This window comes from Aquarana catesbeiana, linkage group LG01, assembly GCF_042186555.1.
Source record: "Aquarana catesbeiana isolate 2022-GZ linkage group LG01, ASM4218655v1, whole genome shotgun sequence".
Classification (NCBI taxonomy): Eukaryota; Metazoa; Chordata; class Amphibia; order Anura; family Ranidae; genus Aquarana; species Aquarana catesbeiana.
Window position 1 is genome coordinate 493388277 of NC_133324.1, and position 25839 is coordinate 493414115.

A 25839-nucleotide genomic window follows, 5' to 3' on the forward strand; every position below is an offset into this window, starting at 1 on the left:
GCGGTAAAGAAATTTGTTTAAATGATCCCCGTGTTCATTATTTTCTAGCTAATCTATATGATTCGCATGGAAATTCCTTCTTGCCATTTTTTATACCTCAATGTGTGTCTCATACACATATTTTTGGTAAAACTGTCAATATTTTAATGTATTTAATGATTTCTGACACTGGTCTGCTCCTTGCCAGTGCATTACAATCATGTTTCTTTACTCTTTTGACATTTTATTTATATATTACAGGATCTCACTGTGTTTTGGGGACTTTATGCTATCCCTTGTGCTCCTTTATTGACCAGTGGAGGGGGGGTTTTGTTCTGTCTGTTTCAGAAAAATCCTACATACATATCCAATTTGTGATACTTACTTGCTCTCTCTGTATGGACTATTCTTGAATTGTAAGGGCATATACATAAAACCATGTTTCTGAACTGTATCCCTATAACTGAATATTTATCTGTTATATCATTGACTCATATTTGTTACAGAGATTCTATTGAGCCATCAACCAATGTCGACTCCCTGAGGAAGACTACAAACAGTTGAAACGCATTGGGGTTTTTTTTGCTGTTGGTGCACTAGTTTACTACCCATCTGTGTGGACCTTTTTCCAATTTTTTTCATTTTCTATGTCTTTCAGTATTGTACTATTGCATTATATAGTCCCTGCTGTCTCAGAGTTCATTTTAATGTTGTCTAATAAAATTATGTATTTTTAGATATCCTGCTATATCCAGTTTTACTGTTTTGCTTTTCTATATCTATATTTTCTTTGGTATCTGAAAATCCCAAATTCTTGCCTTCCTCCACTTTTTGTGGGTCCTGTGTCAGCAGCTACAGTGTTTGCAGCTGCTGACATTCAAATTTATTTTTGGGGGGGGCGGAACTCCTCTCCATCAGTGTCACCGGGAATTAAAGTCATTGTAACGGCAGAAAGGTTTTATTTTAATCTTAATGCATTCTATGCATTAAGATAAAAAACCTTTGGTGCGCAGCAGCCCCCCCCAATACTTACCTGAGACCCATCTCTGTCCAGTTATGTTGTAGAAGAGACTCAGCTTCCTGGGACTCTCCCTCATTGGCTGAGACAGCAGTGGAGATCCATTGGCTCTCACTGCTGTCAAAGTCATTGAGCCAATGAAGAGAGGGGGCAGGGCCTAGCCACAGCTCCGTGTCTGAATGGACACACGGAGCTGCGTCTCGGGTGCCCCATAGCAAGCTGCTTGCTCTGGGGGCACTTGTCAGGAGGGAGGGGCTAAGAGCGCCGAAGAGGGACCCGAGAAGAGAAGGATCTGGGCTCCTCTGTTTGTGATAACGGTCAAGTGGCTGCATAGCCGCATAGATTGTTGTCATAACAAAGTCAACCGTCGGTCAAAAAAAAAAAAAAAACAAGAGACAAAAAAAAAAAACGGTACAACCGTTTCAAGCCGAAGGCCGCATATTTGCGTTACGCCAGCGTGGAGGGGTTAAGCAAAAAAAAAGAAACTTTAGTATCATTTTAAATGAGGGTAAATCCTAATGTTTTAGATGCCACCAGAACAGGAATATAGGGAAATCCTTCCAATCAGCACATTTATTCCTGTGACAACTGTCAACTTCTCAATAAGATGCTGTCCCTAACTTGAACCATAAAATTCTGCTTACCGTTTGACGGCAAATGGGACAGCTAATAGCACCAAGCCATGATCCATACCTCCAATATGCAATGATGCATGGACCTGTTAAGAGATGTTCAATATTTATTTAAATGTATACGCAACCTAAACATTACCTCATTACACACCCAATTTCTAAATAAAAAAAAAGCAAAAAAAAAAAAAAAACAAAGGAGCAGGTGGGCATGTTTTTATAGCAATCAGGTATTAGCTCTAATATATGTTTAACAGGAAATATCATAACTTTCCAACTGTAAGTCTACCTGAAACTTTATATGGAATTGTATGAGCAGGAGTGGGGAGGGGGATCATTTTCAGTAGGGTGGCCTGATGCCCCTAGTTTCAGGGGACAGTCCCTGATTTTTAAGGGCTATCCTGGAAAAGTGTCCCCAAATTTGTCCCTTTCTTTGATTGGCCTGGAGCTGGAGGAAGGATGGGAGGAATGTGTCTGCTCCCGGCCGTGTCTGGGGTTACTGATTATGTCAGATGCTAATCACGTGGTCTTCCTGGTCCCTCCCCTCTTGGCATGCATAGACATTTTTGCAGGAGGCAAGGGTATGGATTATTTTTCACCTTGTTCTTCTTTGCGATGATGATCTGCAGTGCACTTCTGGGCCTGAAGCCAGCAGGTCAACACTACACTAGTACAGAGTACAGGGCCAAAAAAAGTGGGTGCCAGTAGTGCTTTGGCCATGGTCAGTTGGGTGTCCCCGGATTTCATTTTGGAAATTTGTTCACCTCACTTTTGCAGGCCAGAGTACAGTAAATAAAAACCCTACACATTCCCTGTGAAGACAGTCACAGTCCTAGCCCTGCTCAGTTTAGATTTGTAATTACCACAGAAAAGATGTCCACAGTTTGTTTCCACTGGAAACGTGGCTTGTTGTAAACAGACTGGACAAGACATGTCAGAGTAAAACTGATGCCGTTCAGGGATTGCCGTTTCCTGAAAAACACAAAATACACATATAAAATGCATATTTTACCATGCAGAAAAAACAGGAGGTCATTGTTTTATTCAATTTTTACTCATGTCCTATTTCACGCAACGAGAGTAGCCACAGATGTGGGGTGTGGTGATCGGCATGTAATTGTTCTCTCTTTCTTAATATGAAAGGTGCCATACACATTTATTAAAGCATAATTTGGTTACAATTACAGTGGGTACTGCAAAACAGTTAACAAAAAACACAACCTATCACTGACAAAAGAGATTTAAAAGGTCCTTTTCACTTACCAAAAGCAGACCCTCCAGTGCCCAGAGTTTACTTCCTGCTTGGGTCTTTCTTTCAGGCGTCCATGTCATTGCCTGCATGACATGGACAGTTAACTTTGGATGTCCAGTGGAGGGGTTCTTCCAAGTTAAAAAGAGGGGCTAATGATGTTGGCCTGAAGAGTGTAAAGAGGACGGCAGTTTCCCGCACATCTGTGTCCTACTTGGTTGTTAGAACGCAGATGGCCGTCGTCAGCGATACATGTGCAGTATGACCTCAGCAGTCATTTATGAATTCCTACTGAATGCTGCTCATTCAGAGTTAACAACGTGCAATTACACATTTTTTACATGACTGGCCCTGAGCTGCATATACACTACTGTGCAAAGGTTTTAGGCAGGTGTGTAAAATGCTGTAAATCAAGAATGCATTCAGAAATACAAGTGTTAATAGTTTAATTTTATCAAGTAACGAAATGGAAAGTAAATGAACATAAGAAACGTCTTTATTTTAGAGGTTTGTATGTTTTAATATATTCTTGGAATAAAATACATTTTTATACTTATTTTGTGTATATTTATTGTGTATATTTTGTGCCTTTGTACGAGACCGTGAAAGTCCATAATAGCCTCAACTCATGCTCCCTTCCATTTGATAGGACGTAGGTACCATTTGCATGTGTTGTTAAAGCTGGCACCCTTTCAATAAATCAAATAAATATTTGGTGTGACCACCCTTTGCCTTCAAAACAGCATCAATTTTTCTAAATAAAGTTTGAAGGAACTTGGCAGGTACGTTGTGCCTTTCTTCTGCTGCATTAAGGCCTCTTTCACACGGCCGATCCGTTCAGGTCCGCCTGTCCGTTTTTTAGGGGGACCTGAACGGATACTCCATGGAGGTCTATGGAGCATCGGTGACATGTCCGCTGACATCCGACCCGCTCCGAAAAAGTGTGACGGAGGAAAAACCTTCTTTTCCATCCGTCTGCGGATCAGTTCGGGTGCCGACGGACTCTGCGGTCCATCGTCATTCGATCCCCCATAGGGGAGAGCGGCGCTCTGACAGGTCTGTCGCTGCACAGTGTGCAGCGACGGACCTGTCATCTGCCTGCTCAGCGGGGATCAACGGAGCGATCCCCCACTGAGCAGAGCGGGCTCCGTACATGGACACGTCCGTGTGAAGGAGCCCTAAGTTTCTTTGGCCAACCACTGCGTCTACGGTCCTGATTGATGTCCCCTTTTTGTTGTTCTTCCAAAAAGCTTGAACAGCACATCTTCAAACCCCAATCTGCTTTAAAATCTTTGCCTGGAAGAGACCTTGCTGATGCAGTATAACTACCTTGTAATTTGTTGCTGTTCTCAGTCTTGCCATGGTGTATGTCCTCTGACATGAAACGGCCTTCCACAACCTCACCTTAGTAGCAGAGTTTGGCTGTTCCTCACCCAGTTTTAAGCTTCCTACACAGCTGTTTCTGTTTCAGTTAATGACTGTGTTACAACCTACATATGAAATTGTAGATCATTAGCACTTGCTTCATATAATTGACACCTGACTCTAATCCTACAAAATACTTGACTTTGTTCAAGTGTAAGGAATAATGCTGGTTTGAAGCCAAAAAGGTACTCACCCCAAATATTGATTTGATTTAGATTTTTCTTCTGTTCGCTCACTTTGCATTTTGTAAATTGATAAAAATAAACAAACAAAATATATGTTTTTGAAAAGCATTCTTACTTTACAGCATTTCTTCACGCCTGCCTACAATTTTGCACAGTACTGTATGTACAGACAAGATATTACACAGGATCTTGCTGCCAGCAAGATTTTGCATAAATACGCCCATCTGAATGAGCCCTTAAAGCAGGGGTGTCCAAACTACGGCCCTCCAGCTGTTGCGGAACTACACTTCCCATGAGGCATTGTAAAACTCTGACATTCACAGACATGACTAGGCATGATGGGAGTTGTAGTTCCTTAACAACTGGAGGGCCATAGTTTGGACACCACTGCCTTAAAGTGATTGTAAAGTTTTCCCTTTTTTTTCTCTATAAAAACAACAAACATGTTATACTTACCTGCTCTGTTGCAGTGGGTTTGTACAAAGCAGCCTGGATCCTCATCTTCTCGGGTCACTCTGACCCCAGGCCCCTTCCTCCTGCTCAGTGCCCCCACAACAAGCAGCTTGCTATGGGGGCACCTGAGCTGAGTCACAGCAGCCTGTGTCCATTCAGACACCAAGCCCTGCCCCCTCTCTCCCCTGATTGGCTAGCTGACATTGACTGACAGCAACTGGAGCCAATGGCGACGCTGCTGTGCCTCAGCCAATCAGGAAGGATTATCTCGGAGGCCGAGACACTCGTGGACATCGCTGGACAGAGAGGGCTTTTTATCTTAATGCATTAAGATGAAAAACCTTCTGCCTTTACAAACACCTTTAAGAAGTTATTTAGCAGCTGTACTGGAGAACATAACTTCACCACGGTTACAATCTCTACACCCCATTTAGTTACATTCTAGCCCAGAATAGAGGAAAAAGAAACTCAATTAAAAGGTTGGCCCACCCAAAAATATTCATAGGTAAAACCTGATACATTTTAGTCACCCACTAGCCTCTTGTACAACTTTCTGATTTCTATTGTTTCTTTTATAATCCTTGTCTCTGTTCCTGCCACTTTGATATTTAGTGTGCTCTCCTGTTGTATATATTTATATTTAAATATATATAGATTGTAACAGCCAATGCAGGTGTGCAGACCCTTCCAATAAAAAAAAAAAAAAAAAAAAGTAGAAATTACCACTACCGAGTTCTATAAGAACCATTAAACATTTTAACACCCCAGAGTTCACCAAAAACTGAAATATTTCTTTAATTTTTAATATCCATGCATACCTATTTAGACCAGTTATAGTATTTCAGTTGCAGGATCTAACACCTTATTATCTACATGGATTTATGTTGGCAAAAAAAAAAAACTCAAAATGGTTAGGATCCCTAGTGCCCTTCAAAAGGAAAAGAAAAGTAACTCACTTGTTCATTTTGTAGTTGCTCTCTTATGGCTCTCACCCTTTCTTGGTTTTCAGGGTGAATATTTTGCTGCTCATTTCTGTTTAAAACATGAGAAAAAAAACATAATTGTATGTCATCAAATGAAAAATGTTACCCCAAATCTTAGTAACAATAGATATTTATGTCTAATGCTGGCCATACACTATACGAAAAATCAGCCGAAATTCGGTAATTTAGACAGTTCGTTCATTTTTTGTCCAGTTAATGGGCACAAAATCGATAATCGTTGGGACGTTTTTGAGCCGGGGCCATCATCCTGAGGCTACCAGAATTACCGGTTTTCTTTCCAGCTTGATCCTGCAAAGAAGTTGTGGCAGCAACTGAATGGGGGGGGGGGGGGGGGGAATGCATAAATCAGTGAGAACTGATCCCACGAGGTCACCAACACATTTGTCCTGCATGGGAGTGGATCCCTTGTCTTGGACACAAAGTTGACCAACTTAATGTTGAATCTGGACGCCAGAAGATCTACGTCTGGAGTCCCCTATCTCTGGCAAACAGCCCAAAAAATGTCGGGGTGAAGAGACCATTCCCCCGGGAGCAACTGCTGGCGGCTCAAGAAGTCCGCCTGCCAATTTTCTACTCCCGAAATGAAAACTGCTGATGGGCAGAAAGGAATGTTCCGTGCCCAAGTTAGGATATGGTTCACCTCCCTTTGTGATTGATGTAAGCCACAGCTGTGGCATTGTCGGATTGGATCCTGACAGGATGTAACCTGAATGTCCAGGCCTTTAGAGCCAGACCTGCTGCCTGAATCTCTAGGATGTTGATGGGCAAGGACTTTTTTGGTTCGTGACCACTGTCCTTGGATGGTTGTCTTTTCTAGCACTGCTCCCCAACCCGAAAGACTGGCATTTGTCATTACCACCTTCCAGATAACTGGTCTGAAGGATTTTCCTTTCAGCAAATTCTGGGTTACCAACCACCAACTGAGGCTTTGGGACACCCTTGGGGACAGCCGCATTGGCAAGTCTAAAGCTTGAAACGTTTTGTTCCAAGCAGACAGGATACGGTTTGGGAGGGATCTCCTTTCGACCTGACCATCTGCACCAACTCTCTTATGGAGCTGATCTTTGCCTGAGGCAAGAACACTTTTTTTCTGGGCTGTGTCTATGATCAGACCCAAATACTCCAGCCTTTTTAGCGGTTTTAAAGGAAGACTTCTCTAGGTTGAGAATCCATCCCAGATTTTCCAGGTATCTGGTTGTAATGCGCACGCTTTGCTCCAAACAAGCCACCGACTGGTCTATTGGCAATAGATCGTCTAGGTACGGCAAGACTGTTATGCCCTATGCCCTTAACCTGGCTAGAGGTGGAGCCAGAACTTTTGTAAACACCCGGGGTGCTGTAGCTAGCCCGAAGGGCAAGGCTACAAACTGAGAATTATGGTGTTCTACCTCGAACCGCAGAAACCTTTGGTGAGCGGGAAATATAGAGACATGCAGATATGTATCCCTGATGTCGATAGACGCCAGAAGTTCTCCTCCTTGTAGGAAAGAAACTACCGACCTGATCAACTTTATGCGAAAGGAGCGGATCTTCAGAAACCGATTTAGATTCTTTTAGATCTAGAATGGGTCTGACATCTCCATTTGGTTTTGGTACCGTAAAGAGGTTTGAATAAAACCCCAAACCCTGCTCTTCTGTGGGGATTTGTATGATCACCCCCCGAGCCAGTAATCGGTCTAGTGCCCAAAACAGAGATGGCCTTTTCCCTGGATCTTTGGGAATGTTTGACCTTAAAATGAGACGGTGGAAACTCCCGAAATTCTGGTTTGTACCCTAGAGACACCGTGGAGATGACCCATCTGTCCTGAATTTCCTCTTGCCAGACTTCTGAGAACTGTAGAGCAGGGACGCCCCTTCATAATGAGGCTTTAGAATCCTGTTTTGCAGGTTTCCAGCCCCAGGACTTCTTTTGTGCCTGGGCCTGACCCTGAGGCTTTCTTCTAGACTTTGACGGCGGACGCCATCGCCACTGCCTAGAGGCGGATGCCCCTGGCGCAGGAGAAAGAGTCCGCTTAAATGAAGGGCGTTTACTCCTTCTCTTAACTGGCAAGAGAGTACTTTTCCCACATGAAATCTTTTGGATGTATCTGTCCAAATCATTCCCAAATAGCCGATCCCCATGAAAAGGAAAACCAGTCAGAAGCTTTTTGGATTATGCTTCGGCTGACCAATTTTTTAACCACAGGATCCTACGCATGTGTACTAGTACAAGCGCAAGCCGGGAGACCTGGTGAATAGAATCTTTAATGGCATCTATGGCAAAACATAATGCTCTTGGTAGTTCGGCCAAACCCCGGGCTTGCTGTACAGGAACCTCTTTAAGGGCCTGTCTAAACTGGTCCTTTAGGGATTGACAGATACCTATTGCAGCAACTGCAGGCTGAGCAACCGCACCTGCTAAAGAAAAAGAGGATTTTAACAAGAATTCCAACCTTTTATCTGTTGGATCTTTAAGCATTTGTGCATTGTCTAAGTTAGACTTTTATTCACTCTGGAAATCGCAGCGTCAACTGCTGGTATAATTCCATCTTTTGCTGAATTTCTCCTCCATGGGATAGAGAACTGAGACTCTCTTTGGAGGGAGAAAATGCTTATCCGGGTGATCCCATTCATCATAAATAAGCTGTTCTAATAATGCATGGACAGGAAACGCATGTAAAGGCTGTGAAGGATTTAAGAAACCCAAAGAAGAAATGGAACTTCCAGCTGACTCCGTTAGGGGTAGCTTGAAAATGGAACAAACCATCTCCGTAAGAGATTGCATCAGCAATTTTTCAGATTGTGAGGCTGAAAAAGGTTCATCCACCGTTGTTTCCTCTGCAGAGGAGTAATCGGTATGTCTTTCTTCCTGATCGCCAGAGAGTAACACCTCATCCTCTACCCACTGTTCCCTTGGTAAAGGATCTAAGGTGGGGGAGGGTATCTAACACGCTTCCTATCCTTTTGGATGGAGGATGTGATTAAAGCAGCTAATCTTCCCTCTAGGCCCAACAGGGCAGAGGAAAAGGCATCATCAGTCACGTATACAGGGGGTCAAGATTTGAGAAGCAGCTGCACCACCAATTTGTTCCAATGACTCACCCTGGCTTGCCACACAACATATATGGGCAGCCACCGCATTCCCCGAGGGGGGGAATTAGGGGGCTGGTTACAACTGCTGATGTACCTGCCAGCCCCTTTCCCTCAGGGGGAAGAATGCAGAAAAAAGGCAAACTTATTTCCTGGATAGTAATCCCCTGACAAGCTGCATGAATGAGACCACACACCTGCTGACTTAGGCATGTGACACAGATGAAGTGCAGGTGAACTGCACGAAATGCAAGCGTCGACGCGGCTGACGCCAGCTCACCCCTGCTCTCTCTTCCAGTCCCCCTCACTGACCCATGAGGTGACTCCTGGTGTTTTTCATCGTGGGATATGGTGACACTTTGCCCCTGCACCTAGACTTATAGAGACTGATTACTATAAGGAATGGCTCTTGTCAGCTATACAGCCAATCTCCCTACAACTGAATAGTGAATGCTCCATTTATCTTGCGGACATGAGGAAAATAGATATCCTATCTACACACCAACGTTCTAACAACAGCTGTGAAAGGGAAATCGCACAGAGGGACCATACAGAGCCTTTTTCCTGTGAAATCGCTGCAACAAACTGCATGACCCAAGGAGGGGTAAGCACCTTTGCAAGGTGAACTTTTCATACTTCCATACTAATTCAATTAATCTCTACTGCTACACCCCAGCTGCTATATCAAAAAATTGTTGGAGCGGAGGAAGGATATTTGCTTATTGAGAGACATTGTCCATATACAGCTCTGCTATACATATATATATGAATATATATAGATTCATCATTGCCTACACTTTGAGCAGACGATCAGCCTCTTTGTGCCAGGATAAAAGGAAACAACTGGAAACTTATATCCGTATAAGACTTGTCTTTCATGATATCATGTAGCTACATAACAAGATACAGGGTTAAATTCCTTTTCAGCTGCAAGTTGGAGCACACCCAGAAATACTGGGACTGACTGTGGGGCTGTCATTCCATTCAAATATATGATCTGTATTGATCAATGCAGGGAATAATTCTATCAGGATCCGTGCACAAGATATTAGTGGCCAACTCATGGCTATATGGGAATACTAGCTATGTATGATATGTCCATCAAGTATTTATTTTGAAACCACATTACTGGACAGCAATGAGTTATCCTGAATGAATATTTTTCAAACACTTAACATCTATTGAGTATCCTACATCTGTGAGGGGGGGAATTTGGTCTGTGGAGTGTGTGGGGAGGTGATTCGAGCACAGTGGTTATAAGCTGTGTCACCTCTGATAAACCTCACGCTTTAATCTTCCTTTTTTCATCAATAAAGTCTTATATATTTGTACCATAGACTGTAGCTGACCCTCCGATTATTTACCATTCTTGAGACATCTCTTTGTCTTAATATTTTGTAGTTCCACATAACTATTGGTATTACAGGAGGTATCCGTCTACTAGACGCATCAACCATGGTTCATTAATTTAATTATTAGTGCAGTGGATTCAGTGGGGTTTCTACATTTTTCATTCATCTGACACAGAGCTGACTGAGAGGCAACGTTAAAAGATATGTGCATTTACTTCCTCTAGTGGAGAACTTAAGGCATAACAACATGCCTCAAGGAAGAAAAAAAAACATAGGTGGACTTTTACAGTTCCTAGGGTCCTTCCCTTACCTTATCCTCGCCGCAGGATTCAGCTGATAACAGACAGATCCAACCTTCACCCATCATGGCGGGCGGCGTTTAGCAAACCTTCAAGGACCGGGTCCCTTTTTATCGGGGTTCCACTCCCTTATTAGCACCCCGCCAGGAAAAAATTTAGGTAATGCAAGCATGACCAAAGCCCTGGGTTCCGGGGTTCAGCCCTGCAAGGAGAGGCATTACAGGCAAAACTTTGTTCTTCCTATATGAGGCCCGGGTATCATCCACCTTGGCCTCAGTGGCACTTTGGATGGATCCGGTCTGTGGAGGCTATTTAAATACAATCAGGAACCCTCCAGCGGAGCTCTTCAGAGCACATCTTCACTCGTGACCAACACCTTAGACACTGGCGAAAAAAAAACTGAGGTACTCCTGGTAGGAGGAGGGGTTATATAGGGAGTGAACTGTCTGTATTAGGTATGCAAGTGTCCATCACCTGAAGGTGCCTATATACCCATATAGTTAATACTATGGCCCTTTGTCCTGTGATGTACAATAAAGAAAATGGTATTTTAACAGCTGCACTGCAAGAACATGCAGCAAGACCTATTTTCATGCATAGAGAAGAGTTAAAGCCATTCTTTGCATCTCATTGCAAAAAGGCACGTGCACTGCGGCACAGTGTGGTATGAAAAAATCCCCTTCAAAGTCCACCTTTGTGCAATTAAAATGTCATATAATCTCAAAATGAGCACCTGTTTCTGGGGGATCTCAGAGGTTTCTAGAACAACAGATCTAAATAATACAGGATCACGAAGACCAAGATGTCATTAAAGTTCTAGAGAAACGTGAATCAGGTGTGGTTACAAAGAATATCCCAAAATCTGAACATCCCCTGTAGCACAGTGTTATGTACAGTCATTATTAAAAAATTGAAATAATGACACAATTGAAACTCTACCTACAGCCACCAATGTTCAGTGGTAAATAAGTACGGTCTTGTTCAGACAGGGAACAAAGAGACAAATAGCTTTGAACGATCCACAGCTAAGATGGGAGAAATTCTCCATGGGAATATTAGAACCTGGACACTCCGAAAAATTCCCACGACTAGAGATGGGTTCACCTTGCAGCAGGACAATGAATCTAAACACACTGCTAAAGCTACATTGGAGTAGCCTAAAACCAAGAACCGGAAAGTCTTGACATGTGATCGAATTCCCAGACTCCCTTTTCCAGTATACCAGGAATAGATTTGTAATGCCAGGTAGCTAATGTAGAGATAATGATCACACAGTATATCAACCTCCACATTTGCTGACCCTGTTCTGCTGTAGTCATCGCTGGGCTATCTCAAACCGGGCAATAGAAGCACGTCCTGCATCAGATATGCAATGTAAGGAGAGAACCACTTCTGACTGTTAGAGCTTTTTTTTGGTGTCTGCAGCCTAATAAAAGAGCTTTCTATCAATATATAAATTTACAATAGGGCCTGCTGCACTGCATACTCTTTGTGGGTAGCATGACCTTCCTAAACTGATTTTCCAGCTTGTAGGGATGCTGTGGATGTCAATGCAATAAAATAGTCTAAAATAAATGTAATTACACATCACAGAAAGACACACATTACTGATATAAATGCATAACCCTGGTAAAGACAAATTTAATTCCTGCCAGGTAATTTTCTCCAAAAATACCTGCACATTGTGTTAGTGCACATAGCATTGAAGGTTATGCAAATATCTGCACTGACTTAATAACATTTGGATTGAGGCTGGGTTCACACCTAAGACGGCCGCGGATCACACAGGAATGCTGTGCGTCCCTGTTCTCCATTTCAGGGATGAATCTTTGCCTGAATTCAGCCCTGAAACGGAGCCAAAGACACACAGCGTTTCTGTGCAGTGCACTCTGCAGCCGCCCCGGAGATATGTGAACTGGTTCCATAGAGAGCCGGTCACATTCTCCTGTCATGCAAATTGAATGCAAGGAAACCCACATCCAATTCACATAGGTGTGAACCCAGCCTTAAACAAGTCACTCAGCAGCATGACATCATAACATACTATATACATTATTCCAGACAAGTACAAATCAAGCTTTGTGCACATACCTTAAGAGAAAATAGATGAGCGAAGCTACAAAGCTCAGACTGAGTACAACTGCAGCAATCACTTGATTGCTTACTCCTTCAATAAATGACCCATCGTCCAACTGTAAGTGCAGAATATTGTGTGGGTTTTCAGCCATTCCAGAATATAGGTGTTAATACCTAAAGGGCAAAAACATGTCAAGTCATTAACATATGTAGTTTATTTTCAGTCTGTATATAACTATATACAAGACATGATGTTAAATTAGGCAACACCGTTTAGGAGAATTCCACCAGCTTTTAATAAAACCCATTTTACTGTCTAGCACATAACAAAAAATTTAAATCGCATACATGAAGGCCCATGAGATACTGATATCACATCACCACTAGACTACATATGCTATGCATAAACAAGTTTTATATAGAGTGGCTGGCAAATGCGATTTTTCCATGCTATAGTAGGAGCAGTGTCTTAAAATGGTACTGAACCCACAACAGTAAAATCAGTCTGTATATGCAGTAAAGTATGCTTGTTATACTCACTGTGGAACCTAAGGGGTTAATTCTCTGCATTCTGTAAAATGGCTGTTTGAGCTTGTTCTTCTCTTATTCTCTGATTACATCCCCATCTCATCTACTGATAGTACAGAGCCTTGGAGGCACTCTGCACATGCTCAGTTTGGTATGTATTACTAGAGAGTTTTTATTTTTTATTTTTAGGAGGGTGCATGTGATCAGCACAGGGTCAATCAGCACTGTACAGACAGAAAGACAGGGGTCATCCAGCCTCATAGGACAGTCAGGGGAGCATAAAAACTCCTCCACAAAAAAAAAAAAAAAATAATAACACAATATTTTGCACTTTAATAAATATCCCCAAATTTTTTTTAAAAAGGCAAAATTTTTTCCTCAGTTTTTTTTTTTTCCCCCCTCAGGCCGATATGTATTCTTCTACATAAATGCACTGATTACTGTGTAAATGTCACTAGTAGGGAAGGGGTTAACACTAGGGAGCGATCAAGGGGTTAACTGTGTTCCCTAGTGTGTGTTCTAACTGTAGGGGGATGGACTGACTAGAGGAAATGAGAGATCGTGGTTCCTAGCTAGTAGGAACACACGATCTGTCTCTCCTCACAGAACAGGGATTTGTGTGTTTACATACGTTATAAACGTCGCTTCCATGTCAGGAACAAGATGGGGAGTAGTGCGTCAGCTCTTCTTCCTCCCGCCTACCCGACAGGACCCGCTATGCTGGTCCCTGGCCCGCAGATGAGTGAGTGGAGCCAGGGATACAAAACGGGGGCACTTTACCAGGGTGTGTGGAAGAAATGGGCAATAAGACACATATACCCTGAAACTAAAATATCTTGTAAGCTTTAGACAGCAAGAGGAGTGTGCAGCCCCAGATTTTACTTTTCTGGACCAACATCAACAACCTACGTTGCCAGCTCACCCTCAGGTGTAGAAGTGTTTCGTCTGCAGCGAAGATCCTGGAGATGCAAACCATCTGCACTAGCACACAGGTCCCAGCACAGATAATTCAGGATTGTGCTTAACCCATCAACAGGACAGGCTTACAGCGATGCCCAGCACTGCAATCCTCTGTGGAAGGATTGGAAAATAAAAAAAACAGCATTTTAGCTTGCATATGATTGGATGATAAAATCAGCAGAGCTTCCACTCATTTCAGATCTTCCCCTCAGATCTACAGCGACTGCACTTCCAAGTGCACCTCTACAGCGACTGCACTTCCAAGTGCACTTGCAGTGCAAAGTGGATTTGCCTTTAGTAAATCAACCCCAGTGGTTGCAGATCCCCAGGGGTGCGTGGAGTGCGCATGAGCAGGGCGAGATCCAGGTCATGGCGCCCGCTCAAGCCACCGACCAGTAGTAAAAATACTGTTGACTGGTTGGCAAGTGGTTAAACATTGATTTAATCAATTTTTGGGGGGCTATAGCACCAACACATTAGTTTTGTGTCATAGTATGTAGGTCCGGTTCACACTGCTGCGACTTCCTTGAGACCTTAAAGCAGACATCCCAGCGCAACTTCAGCACGACCTGCATAGGACTTCTTTAAACAGAAGTCACTGCAAGTCGTGGCAAAGTTGTACCAAAAGTAGTGCAGGAACCTTTTTCTAAGTTGGAACGACTCAAGTCGCTTCTATTAGAATGGTTCCGTTGCATTTAATGGGGGCGCGAGTTGTGATGCAACATGTGCTGTCAAAGTCAAAGCACATGTCGCACCAGTGTGAACCGGGCCCAAGTCTACCCTGCTGTGCCCACTCAGCCACAGAATACTGCCCTGAGCAACTTTCTTCAGGTGCTATGAAGGTTAACAGCAGCTGCTGCTAATGATAAAAATTGTGCCCCTTGCCCGCCCCCTTCTCTCCTCTCCACCATTCACAGAACTCCTAATATTATTGTCCCACAATGCAACATGTTCTGTGACTGGAGGAGGAGCAGTTATGACCATTTACAGAATGCGGTGCATTGTGGAAGAATAGAAATATAGGTTATGTGAATAGTGGAGAGGGCAAAAGGGGACAGGCTAGCTGTCAGGAGAATAATCCTTCCAGTCACTTCGGCTGCATTCCTGCGCGCATGTGCGAGGCGCACTGGCGCACGCCCAACATGACCCTTGGGCTGGCCTATAAAAGTTGCTCTTGTGCTCAGACAAATTGCTGGTTTGGCTTCAGCTTTCTGTTATACTTTGATCCTGTTACCTGTACCTTATTGCCTGCTGTGACCCGGATTGATCTGGACTCTTTTGCTTTTCTCCTGGACGTGACCTTCGGCCTGTTTAACGGATTCTGCCTGTCTCCTGTGTTTGACCCTCTGCCTGTGACCCGGATCTGCCTCCTGTCTCCTTGCCTTGACCCTCTGCTTGTGACCTGGACTTGCCTTGTGTCTCCCAGACACCATACCTCAGCCTGTGATTGAATTTACAGATCTTCTGTGTTTGACCCTCAGCCTGGTTCTGGACATTCTGTTACTCTTCTGCAGCAAGTCATCCCGTCTGCCAGTCTCTGTGCAGCTGCTCATCCCTGTAAGAACTACCAAGCAAGTATACGCTTGCCTACTGGGTAGCCTGTGCCTCTTTGTGCCATCCATTCCCTGTACCACCTCCAGGGGGTGGACTGCACTTAGTCGCAAGGGTGAACCGCTCTCGGCATCTCGGCCTCGGTAAGTACTTCTCTGACACTAGCGGAGAAACTTTTCTCTGTAGCTGAGGCCACCGTTAGCCCTCACAGCGCCAGCAGACAGCATCCTATGGCTGTGAAGGAGACACAGCAGGAAGAATTTTATCAGAAGCAGCCATCTGTAGTATTGTAATGAGTAATGTAATGAGATACATACTAGTAGACATAACTAATGCGTTTGGTGCTGATAAACAACACAAAATAATCTCTTGCGCTCAGGAGCTTAGTCCATGTGTAAGTGGTGTAGCCAACCCTTTGGATAAAATATGGAAAGTCAAAGGTCTTGCTGCCCTCCTCAGATCAATCGGTGTCCTTAGAGCTGAAAACGGTTTGGCTATATGGTGCTGATAAACTACAGCTTTAATTAACACAGCTCTATAACATAGCTCCCAACTGTCCCTGATTTTGAACAATGTCCCTCTGTCCCTCATTCCTCCTCATTTGTCCCTCATTTTGGTCTAATCTATATAGTTGTATACAAAATGCACTTTCCCAGTTCTAAACCTTTCATCCAATTTCTAAATTGCTGCATTTGTACATTTTAAAAGCCAATATAAAAGAATAGTAGTGGTAAAAAAAAAAAAAGCACTTTTGGGTTTAACTAATTTTTTTTTTTGTATAATTCTCTTTTAAAGAGGGCGTGGCAGGGTGTGTGTCCCATGCCTACATACTTTTGCTAATAGGTGTCCCTCGTTCCCATCTCAAAGTTGGGAGGTATGCTATAATAACTATCCAATTATCTTATACGTTGTCATTTTATTTTCCAGTTCCATGGATGTTCAATTGTATTTTGATGACAGCCATCCACACTATAGCAGCCCAGTGGAAAGCACCAGGGGTTCTAAATGTGTCAAATTTCAGCGATAGTTTCTTCATTGTCTTGACAACATGGAACCTGACAGTTGGCTTGCAAAACAGGTTTGTTTTCTTCAGCCTAGGTTCACACTGATGTGACTTGACATGTCAAATTGGCGGCTATTGACGGCAATGGCACCGTCCAAATTGGTGCAACAAGACTTGGTTCCCAAAAGTAATTTCTGTACTACTTTTGGTGACTTCAGGGTCCGATTTCCATAGACATCTGCGCAGGAACCCGCACAGATGTCTCTGAAATTGCCCCCGAAGTTGAACTGACATGCAGGTATGAAATTGTGCAAGTTCAGCTGAACTCGCACAATTTCCGTCCAGCTCCAATGTGAACCTAGGCTCAAGTATGGAACTATAAAGTCCTATTTGTAAATAGGGTCAAATAGATCTCCTTGGTATTCTAATTATGGTTAGTGAAACATACTACTGCCTATTTCTGAAATCTCTTCTCTCCATTCTTGACTTATCTGGGCATAGACAGTCAGTTTATATTCGTCAGCCTGCTGGCAGAACAAAGAAAAAAAACTTAAGTCCAGTACACTGGTATTAAAATTTGACAGAATCTGGTTATCTGGTCTAACGAGCCAATGGCTGCAGTGATGATCTGTGTATTCTAAAGGGGGGTTTGGTGAACAGCAGGAGAATTCCCTGCATCAACCTTGCTTGTATTGATGCGGAGATCTGTCTTTTTCTCATTCAACCAGTGGGTTAAAAGGTAAGTTCACCTTTGGGAAAATGTTATATATTCCACCCGATTTTAGGGTGGAACATATAACATGTTCCCAATGCTGCAGTCCCCCTCCCTGTGGTTCCCCGTACTAGCTGTCACTGTTTGAAAACAGCGAGGCCGTGCAGGGCTCCGCCCACACGGCCGCGTCATTCATACACAGAGCTCTGTATGTCCGAACAAACTACAAGCCCTGACACATCCTTAGCGCCTGTGAGCTTGTGGTTCTCAATGAACTATCACGGCGCTGTGGATCACCGTGGTAGTTCATCGATTCTTCCTGTCAGCGAGTATTGGCTTGCCCATAGGGGATGTACAGGCAAGCAGGTAGATAACACTGACAGTCTGCAGGAGACCTGCACTGTACCAGGGATCTGCTGATCACTGTTGCAACGCTTTACAGTCTCCTACTACAACAAATGCAATTTTTTTTATCTGCAAAAAGATGTACATTTATTATTTTTTGTAGAAAGGTGAACTTATCCTTTAAAACCTTTAAATGTATACCCAAATTGACAGATTCCTCCATCCACACAAGCGAGGTGGATGGAAGAATCCCCTTGCCCAGACATTGTATTTTGACAGTGGCTTCTGCTGCTTTCAGAACACACTGATCAGTGGCTGTAATTTCTTGTTTTCCAGTGTGTCTATTCGTCAGAAGTCAATCTAATGGTTGGCTTCTGTTGAACAGGGAGGGTCACACACAAATGAAAATGTGTCCAGTCCCTTCCTGACCCCTCCAGGTGAAAGATATAGGGTCAGAGCGCAAAGCTACAGCCTGCAAAGCTGATCAGTGTACTCTGACAGCAGGGAAAGCTTCCTGCTTTCAGAATACAATACCTCAGCAGGGAGGATTCCCTCATCAATGAGGAATTAAAGTCTATAGAGACCAAAAAATGTGTGACGTGGCCCAAAATAGTCTATGTATTTTTGAAGCGACACGACGATCCAGTGCAGGGTGTGTTTGATTTAAATCAACTCAATTTAAATCATAATTTTTAAAGAGAAACTGTCATCTCTGTCCCCCAGCGGCTCCTCCTCTGACCTGCTGTTGACTCACCGACAGTCCCATTCACTTTAATAGGACGGCTGGTGATGTGGCAGTGACACAACAAGGTGAGGGACGTGGCCGGAGCAGGTGAGTGGATGCCCACTAACAGGGGCTGCCATGATGGATCTGAAATGACAGGTGATCTTTACATATTCTTACTGGACTTATTCTTGCTGGTAGTTAGAATCTTTAATATATGCAAACAAAACAAAGGTTTCCTATTTAGAATAATAAGCTGTCAGGTTAGTAAAACAACGATATCAGAACCAATTCAATCATACAGTTTGTAGTGTACAGATTTGCAAAACAATGGGATAAAGGAATATTCCTGAAGTTTTTTTTTTTTTTTTTTTTTTTTTTTTTTAAACCTTGTTTTATCTCATGGTTACTGTGAAATTGTGTGAATGCATCAATGCAGTGCATGTTAGCTCAGCTTGCAGAGCTTGGATTCATTGAATGAGTTTACCAAAAATGTAAGTATTGCAGAATATACAGCCTCATGCTACATAACTAAGCTCCATTTCATGCTGAATAAACTAAATTATTAATGTATCCTAAATAGAAAAAAAGCATTTTATTTAAATAAATTTGATTTAAATAAAAAAAAAAAAAAAAAATCAGATTTAAATCAAAGAAATCATTGATTTTTATCCACCCTGATCAGGTGTGAACAGGCACCATAAGATAAAGAGGAAAAAAAACGCGCTAGATCTGTAGAACAATAATGATTTAACATTCAAAGTTATATATTGAAAATATCAAAGTCCAAAAAGCAGCAGCAATATAGCAAAAATTGCACAAATTAGATGGAAAAAAAAAGAGAGAAGCTGCGCTATATAAAGATGCAGAACAACAATGGCTTGTATATTCCAGAATAGTGAAATGCAGTTCAAACAAATCTGCACTAAACACCCAGGTGAGCTAAATCCTTATTCAGTGCCACCACCTAATGAAAAACTTGCTTACCAGATGGCAAGCGGAAGCAAGCGGATGGCTATAGCCCAGCCAGGCCTTTGCTTTGAACGAAAGGAACATCCAGACAGGTGTAGTCAAATGGAATAGCTGTATGATCCAAACCCTTGATGCTGTGAATCTCCCATGGGCCTCAATAATCAGCAGGGCAATCTGGGTTACAGAAACTCCTCTCCTGGGCTGCTAATGGAATAAGGCACCATAAGATACAATGGCATTCCTGATTTCTATTGTTGAAGCACTTCTAGAAAAGCACTTCACATTTCTCAGCTGCGAACCAGCCAGGGCTAAAGTTTATGGGCCATTTAGACCCCTTTCACACTGAGTTGCCCCGGGCATCAGCAGTAAAGCGGCGCTATTTTTAGCGCCCCTTTACCGGCATTTTAGCAACGCTATTTGGCCACTAGCGGGGCAGTTTTAACCCCCCCCCGCTATTGACCGAAAAGGGGTTAAATCCACTGGCAAAACGGCACTGCAGCGACACTTTGCCGGCAGTATCATGGCGCTGCCCCATTGTTTTCAATGGGCAGGAGCGGGGGAGGAGCGGTGTATTCACTGCTCCTACACCACTGCAAAGAAGCTGCTGCCAGGACTTTTTGTGACGCCCTGCCAGCGCAGCGCCCCAGTGTGAAAGCACTCAGGCTGACACTGGGTTTGCAGCTGAGGCTTTTTTCAGGCACTATTTTTAGCGCTGTAGCGCCTGAAAAATGCTTCAGTGTGAAAGGGGTCTTACACTGGTGGCAGCCCTTGCTATCGCTCTGAAAAGTGATCTACGTTAACAGGATGCTCAGAACCTCAGGTGCCATATCAGGAATATGTAAGAGATCATTCTAATAATAGCTATACATGCTTCACTAAACTATGGATTCAAAAATAAATCCATCTCTTCTGAAGGATATAATCTATAGTTGACACCCCATATGATCGATGTACCACACAAGGGGAAATCGATTTCGATCAACATTTAAAGTGGTTTTAAACGCTGAAGGTTTTTTTATGCATGAAGGTAAAAAATCTTCCGTATGCTGCTCCCCCCACAGCTCCCTGTAATACTAACCTAAGTGCCCTCTCCATCCAGCAATGTGCACGAGAGCCTCGGCTGTCCCGGGTCCCTCTCACCTCATTGGTTGAGACAGCTGCGGAAGCCATTGGCTCCCACTGTTATCAATCATAGCCAGTGAGCCAATGAGGAGAGAGAGAGGGGCCTATATGCCTTATGAACATGGACCAGTGCCCCCATAGCAAGCGGCTTGCTATTGGAGGCACTGGTCAAGGGAGAGAAGCCAGGAATGCCCGGAGGACCCTAGAAGAAGAGTATCAGGGCTGCTCTGTGCAAAACCATTACGCAGAGCAGGTAAGTATAACATGTTTGTTATAACGTCGGCAGTTTGAAGAGGAATATTGTTGTTATGGCAGCAGCTAGCTGCCATAACCCGGTATCCTCTTCTTCAGCGGACGGTCCACTTTCAGATAAAAGTCATCTCTGCGGCGTATTCGCCCCCCCGCGCTCCGGTCGTTTCCGCTGGTAGCGGCGGAGATGATTGCGTCCGCTCTCCTCTGAGCCTGGATGCAGAGTGAGGGGAAGATAGCCCCCCACTCAGCTCCATAGCATTGGAGGGTGGAAGTGACGTCAAACGTCACTTCTGCCCAATGCTCTTAAAAGGGTTTTTTTTAATTGCATTTTAGTGTAAATATGAGATCTGAGGTCTTTTTGACCCCAGATCTCATATTTAAGAGGTTGTGTCATGCTTTTTTCTATTACAAGGGATGTTTACATTCCTTGTAATAGGAATAAAAGTGACCCAATTTTTTTTATTTTTTTTTAAAATAGGACAGTGTCAAAATAAAAAGTAAAATAAGAAAAAAAAAAAAAAAATTTAAAATCGCCCCGTCTGCCAAGCTCACACGCAGAAGCGAATGCATACGCAAGTCGCGCCCGCATATGAAAACTGTGTTCAAACCACACATGTGAGGTATCGCCGTGATCGTTAGAGTAAGATCAACAATTCTAGCCCCAGACCTCCTCTGAAACTCAAAACTGGTAACGTGTAGAAGTTTTTAAATGTCGCCTATGGAGATTTTTAAGGGTAAAATTTGTCGCCATTCCATGAGCGGGCGCAGTTTTGAAGCGTGACATGTTGGGTATCAATTTACTCGGCGTAACATTATCTTTCACAATATATATATAAAAAATAAACTTTACTGTTGTCTAATTTTTTTATAAAAAAAAAAAAAAAAAAGACCATTTAATATCACTTTAAGATATCATCATACGTTATTGATTGATTCTCTGTTTTTACCATGTAATCTCATTAGCTGATTGATCAAAAGAAGATGGTCTTCATGAACAAAGTATCTCAGTGCTGCTGATTAATGCAAAACAAATCAATAATATTAAGCCCTGGCCGATCGACTCAAAATTGAATATAAATCAATTGAAAGGAAAGTTACGGCTATGTGATTGTTTGCAGATGTGATTGAATCGTGCATCCACTGGAAAAAAAAAAAAAAAAAAACTAGAGCCTAGTACATATGATGAGATTATTGGAGGAATGATCGTCATACTAGCAAATTATGTGAAACTTACCTTAAAACGAAGCTGTTCTAGCGCCATGGTATCAGCGCTACAGCCGCTTCCATCTTCACACGTCTTGCTCCTGGGTTCACGTGCTCCGAATCTGTGACTGTCCGGAGCAGCGATGATGTCACTCCTGCGCATATCCGGGAGCCGTTGTTCACGATGCAGGTGGCCGTTCCTTCAGAACGCATGTGCCAGTGATGTAACTGGCTGCGTGTAATGTAAATATCTCCTAAACTGTGCATGTTATAGAGATGGCATCTCCTGATATCTCCTAAACTGTACATGTGTAGGAGATATTTACAGTACCTACAGGTAAGCCTGTAAGGCTTACCTATAGGTAAAAGTCAGTATAGGAAGTTTTACCTGCTCTTTAAATGAAAAGCGCATGATCTGGTATCGTACAAGAAAAAGTTTCACGTTTGTCCCTTCAGATAATTGTGGATGAAAGCTGTACTAACTAAAGTGTACTAACGATCAGATTATTGTACGATTGCTTCAAAAGTTGTATTTTTTGTACAATATTCTGATTGTGCATACGGGCTTTTAGGCAGTTCACACTTGTGCAATGCGCTAATCCTGCAAATCCCCGCAACGCACCCGACTCACACAGCCGTTCACACTGCCTTATGCGAACTGCCGGGAGTGTCAATACATTGTTAATGACATCCCCATTTCAGCTCGCATATCGTACTGCAAACTGACAGTTCGGACATGAATCGGATCGCGTGGGAAATGATTTTTGTGTGGACCAAAAAAGGGTCCTGTGTGAATTTACAATCTGTATGGCTGAAATCACATCTCACAAACATCGCATGAGATTTGCACATGCGATCTCGTAGAGCGTGCTGGTGTGTATTACTATCATTAAGCTCACCACTAAGGATGAGCTCAGGCGTGTTCGCAAACAGCACGTGCAGAGCTCGCCAGGAAGTCGGCACTACACAGCGCTAATCACAGACAGTGAGACATTTCCCGATCTCTGCAGCCGCGCATTGGGACAATGTCTCACTGTCTGTGATTAGTGCTCTGCAGTGCCGACTTCTTGGCGGGCTCTGCATGTGCTGTTTGAGAACACGCCGGAACTTATCCTTAAACACCACACACACAACAATCTGATTGCACAAAATTTCCTTTGTATCTACCAACTATGTAGTGTATCTAGTAGTACCTGCTTGACTGGATACAAATTGATTAGGTAGCTGCTCATATTACAAAGTGTTGGTAAATGTAAAGTTGATTGTTCAAAAATTTCATAAAAGTGTATTCTCACTTATTGTTGGTAACAATTTTTATATACAATCGTATTGTCTAAAAATACACTGTCTAATCAAATACTATTAGACGACCAAAAAGATCATTCAATTGCAGCATATCAATCATAATAAAATTATCTAGTTCCTCACGAACAGATTTTCCATTCAGACCGATCAGAAAAATTTCTATTAAACCGATCGTGTTTGTCCTAACGACAACTCTAGGTCCGAGCGCATTCCAATACATTGTTACGTGTATGGTCGCTATCAGAGCAATTAGTGTAAAGGAATATGACTCAAGTTGTAAAGCGCTGCGTAAACTGTTGGCGCTATATAAATCCTGTATTATAATAATAAATACAACTACAAAGCACATGCATCTGATAGACTTGTGTAGAGATAATACGAGCACACCACAATCTAATAACAATCTACAATGATGTTTGTACATATAAAGTAATTACCTTGTCATGGTTCATAGACACTCCAGAAGTATGGCAGTCCCAGCACACTACACTGCACACTTTGGGAGAAGTTTTCTCAGACAAAGTATAAGGCAGCCTCAGGCAGAGGAGAATGCACAGACTATTGCATAGTGTGACTATGGAGGGAGGGAGGGGAGGAATAGCAGCAGCCTGTCACCTCTAGGTTTGTATGCAGCAGATAAGACGTTAGAAGCACAGTCTAATCCATTCTCCCAGGCTGACAGTGGCACAATCTCATCTCTTCCTGGAGGAGGGACCTGTGCAGGAAGACCAATGCATATCACTTCCTGCAGCACAGCCAGCTGCTGCTGTCTATATAGTGTGCAGAGGCTTGCTGAGGGCTTATGTGATCCCACTACTCCTTCCTTCATACAGCTCTTCACACACTAACTTCCACATCACACACCTTCTTCACATATACAAAGGGCTTTCACTGCCATCACTTTGAAAAAAATAAAACACTTTTTTCTTCTTTATACATAATAATATTGTTATCAAAGTCACATTTGGATAAGAACTAAAAGAAATGGTGTATTGGCGTTAGAAAAAAAAAATGTATTTGGTAATGAATACTGTTGAGCAGCGACGTGCAATGTGGCAATGTGTAATGTGTCAGTCCTCAGGGGTGAAGATGGTGGTTATTCCATGGTGGTGTAGTGGTTAGCACTTTCGTCTAGCAGCAAAAGGGTCGCAGCTGCGGCTGGCGTTTTTTTTTTGGGGGGGGGGGGCGGCAAACAACCACCCCCCGCTTGGTCGGCGGCACACCGCCCCCCCACCCCCCCCAAGGCACTTTCCCCATCCGTTACGGGCGGGCAGCAGGCGGGTTGCAGGCTCCTATGGGTGGCGGGCAGCAGCCGGGTTGCAGGCTCCTACGGGTGGCGGGCAGCAGCCGGGTTGCGGGCTCCTACGGGTGGCGGGCAGCAGCCGGGTTGCGGGCTCATACGGGTGGCGGGCAGCAGCCGGGTTGCGGGCTCCTACGGGTGGCGGGCAGCAGCCGGGTTGGGGGCTCCTACGGGTGGCGGGCAGCAGCCGGGTTGCGGGCTCCTACGGGTGGCGGGCAGCAGCCGGGTTGCGGGCTCCTACGGGTGGCGGGCAGCAGCCGGGTTGGGGGCTCCTACGGGTGGCGGTCAGCAGCCGGGTTGTGGGCTCCTACGGGTGGCGGGCAGCAGGCGGGTTGCGGGCTCCTCCCTAGGGTTGCCACCTCATCCCTTTAAAACCTGAACACATATTAATTACACAGGTTGTGTGGCTGATTAAGGTGGTGATTCAACTCACTTGGTGTCTTATCTGAATTAAATTAGCCTCAGAACCTGTGTAATTCATATGTGTTCGGGTTTAAAAGGAAGAGGTGGCAACCCTACTCCTCCCTCCTCCTCCTCCTCCTAGGCGTCCAATAGGATCGCCTGTCCTTTCAGCCAATTGGGTGCTGCTTCCTGATTGGCCAGAAGGAGGATCGTTGTGGCAATAGCGAATATTCATTCACTATTGTCACACAACTGGGTGGGATCGGGGCGCAGTGCTCTGCTCCCCAAGCCCACCCTTTTTTAAAGCCCATTAGGGCCTTTGTCTCTAATCACGTGCTTCAAAAAAACACACCCCCGCCATTGGAATCCATGCATCCGGCGCCCTGCCTGTAGATCAGGGGGCCGGATGCATGGATGAGGGAGCGGCGCCCGTGCGCCCTTAATGGACAGGCTGCCGCTGTTCATTCGAATCCCAATCATGAGACTACCTGCCTGGAGTTTGCATGTTCTCCCTGTGCCTGCATGGGTTTCCTCAGGGTACTCCGGTTTCCTCCCACACTCCAAAGACATACTGGTAGGTTAATTGGCTCCTGACTAAATTGTCCCTAATATATGTATGTATGAATTTGAGTTAGGGACCTTTGATTGTAAGCTCCTTGAGGGTAGGGACTGATGTGAATGTACAATATATAGGCTGATCCACCCTATTAGATTGTAAGCTC

At 43.7% G+C, this 25839-nt stretch overlaps 1 protein-coding gene across 1 annotated transcript in view; it reads right to left on the reverse strand.

The window, feature by feature from the left end:
- LOC141102983 (E3 ubiquitin-protein ligase RNF170-like) overlaps positions 1 to 24126 on the reverse strand; it is a 49399-nt gene extending 25273 nt beyond the window's left edge. Inside the window, exons 1-5 of the mRNA XM_073592066.1 lie at positions 23853 to 24126; positions 12754 to 12912; positions 5895 to 5970; positions 2490 to 2598; positions 1642 to 1715 (exon numbers count right to left, since the gene is read on the reverse strand). Of these exons, the coding sequence (XP_073448167.1) occupies positions 1642 to 1715; positions 2490 to 2598; positions 5895 to 5970; positions 12754 to 12890 (396 nt within the window). The 5' untranslated portion in view covers positions 12891 to 12912; positions 23853 to 24126. The remainder of the gene's footprint in view (positions 1 to 1641; positions 1716 to 2489; positions 2599 to 5894; positions 5971 to 12753; positions 12913 to 23852) is intronic.
- Positions 24127 to 25839: the final 1713 nt, after the last annotated feature.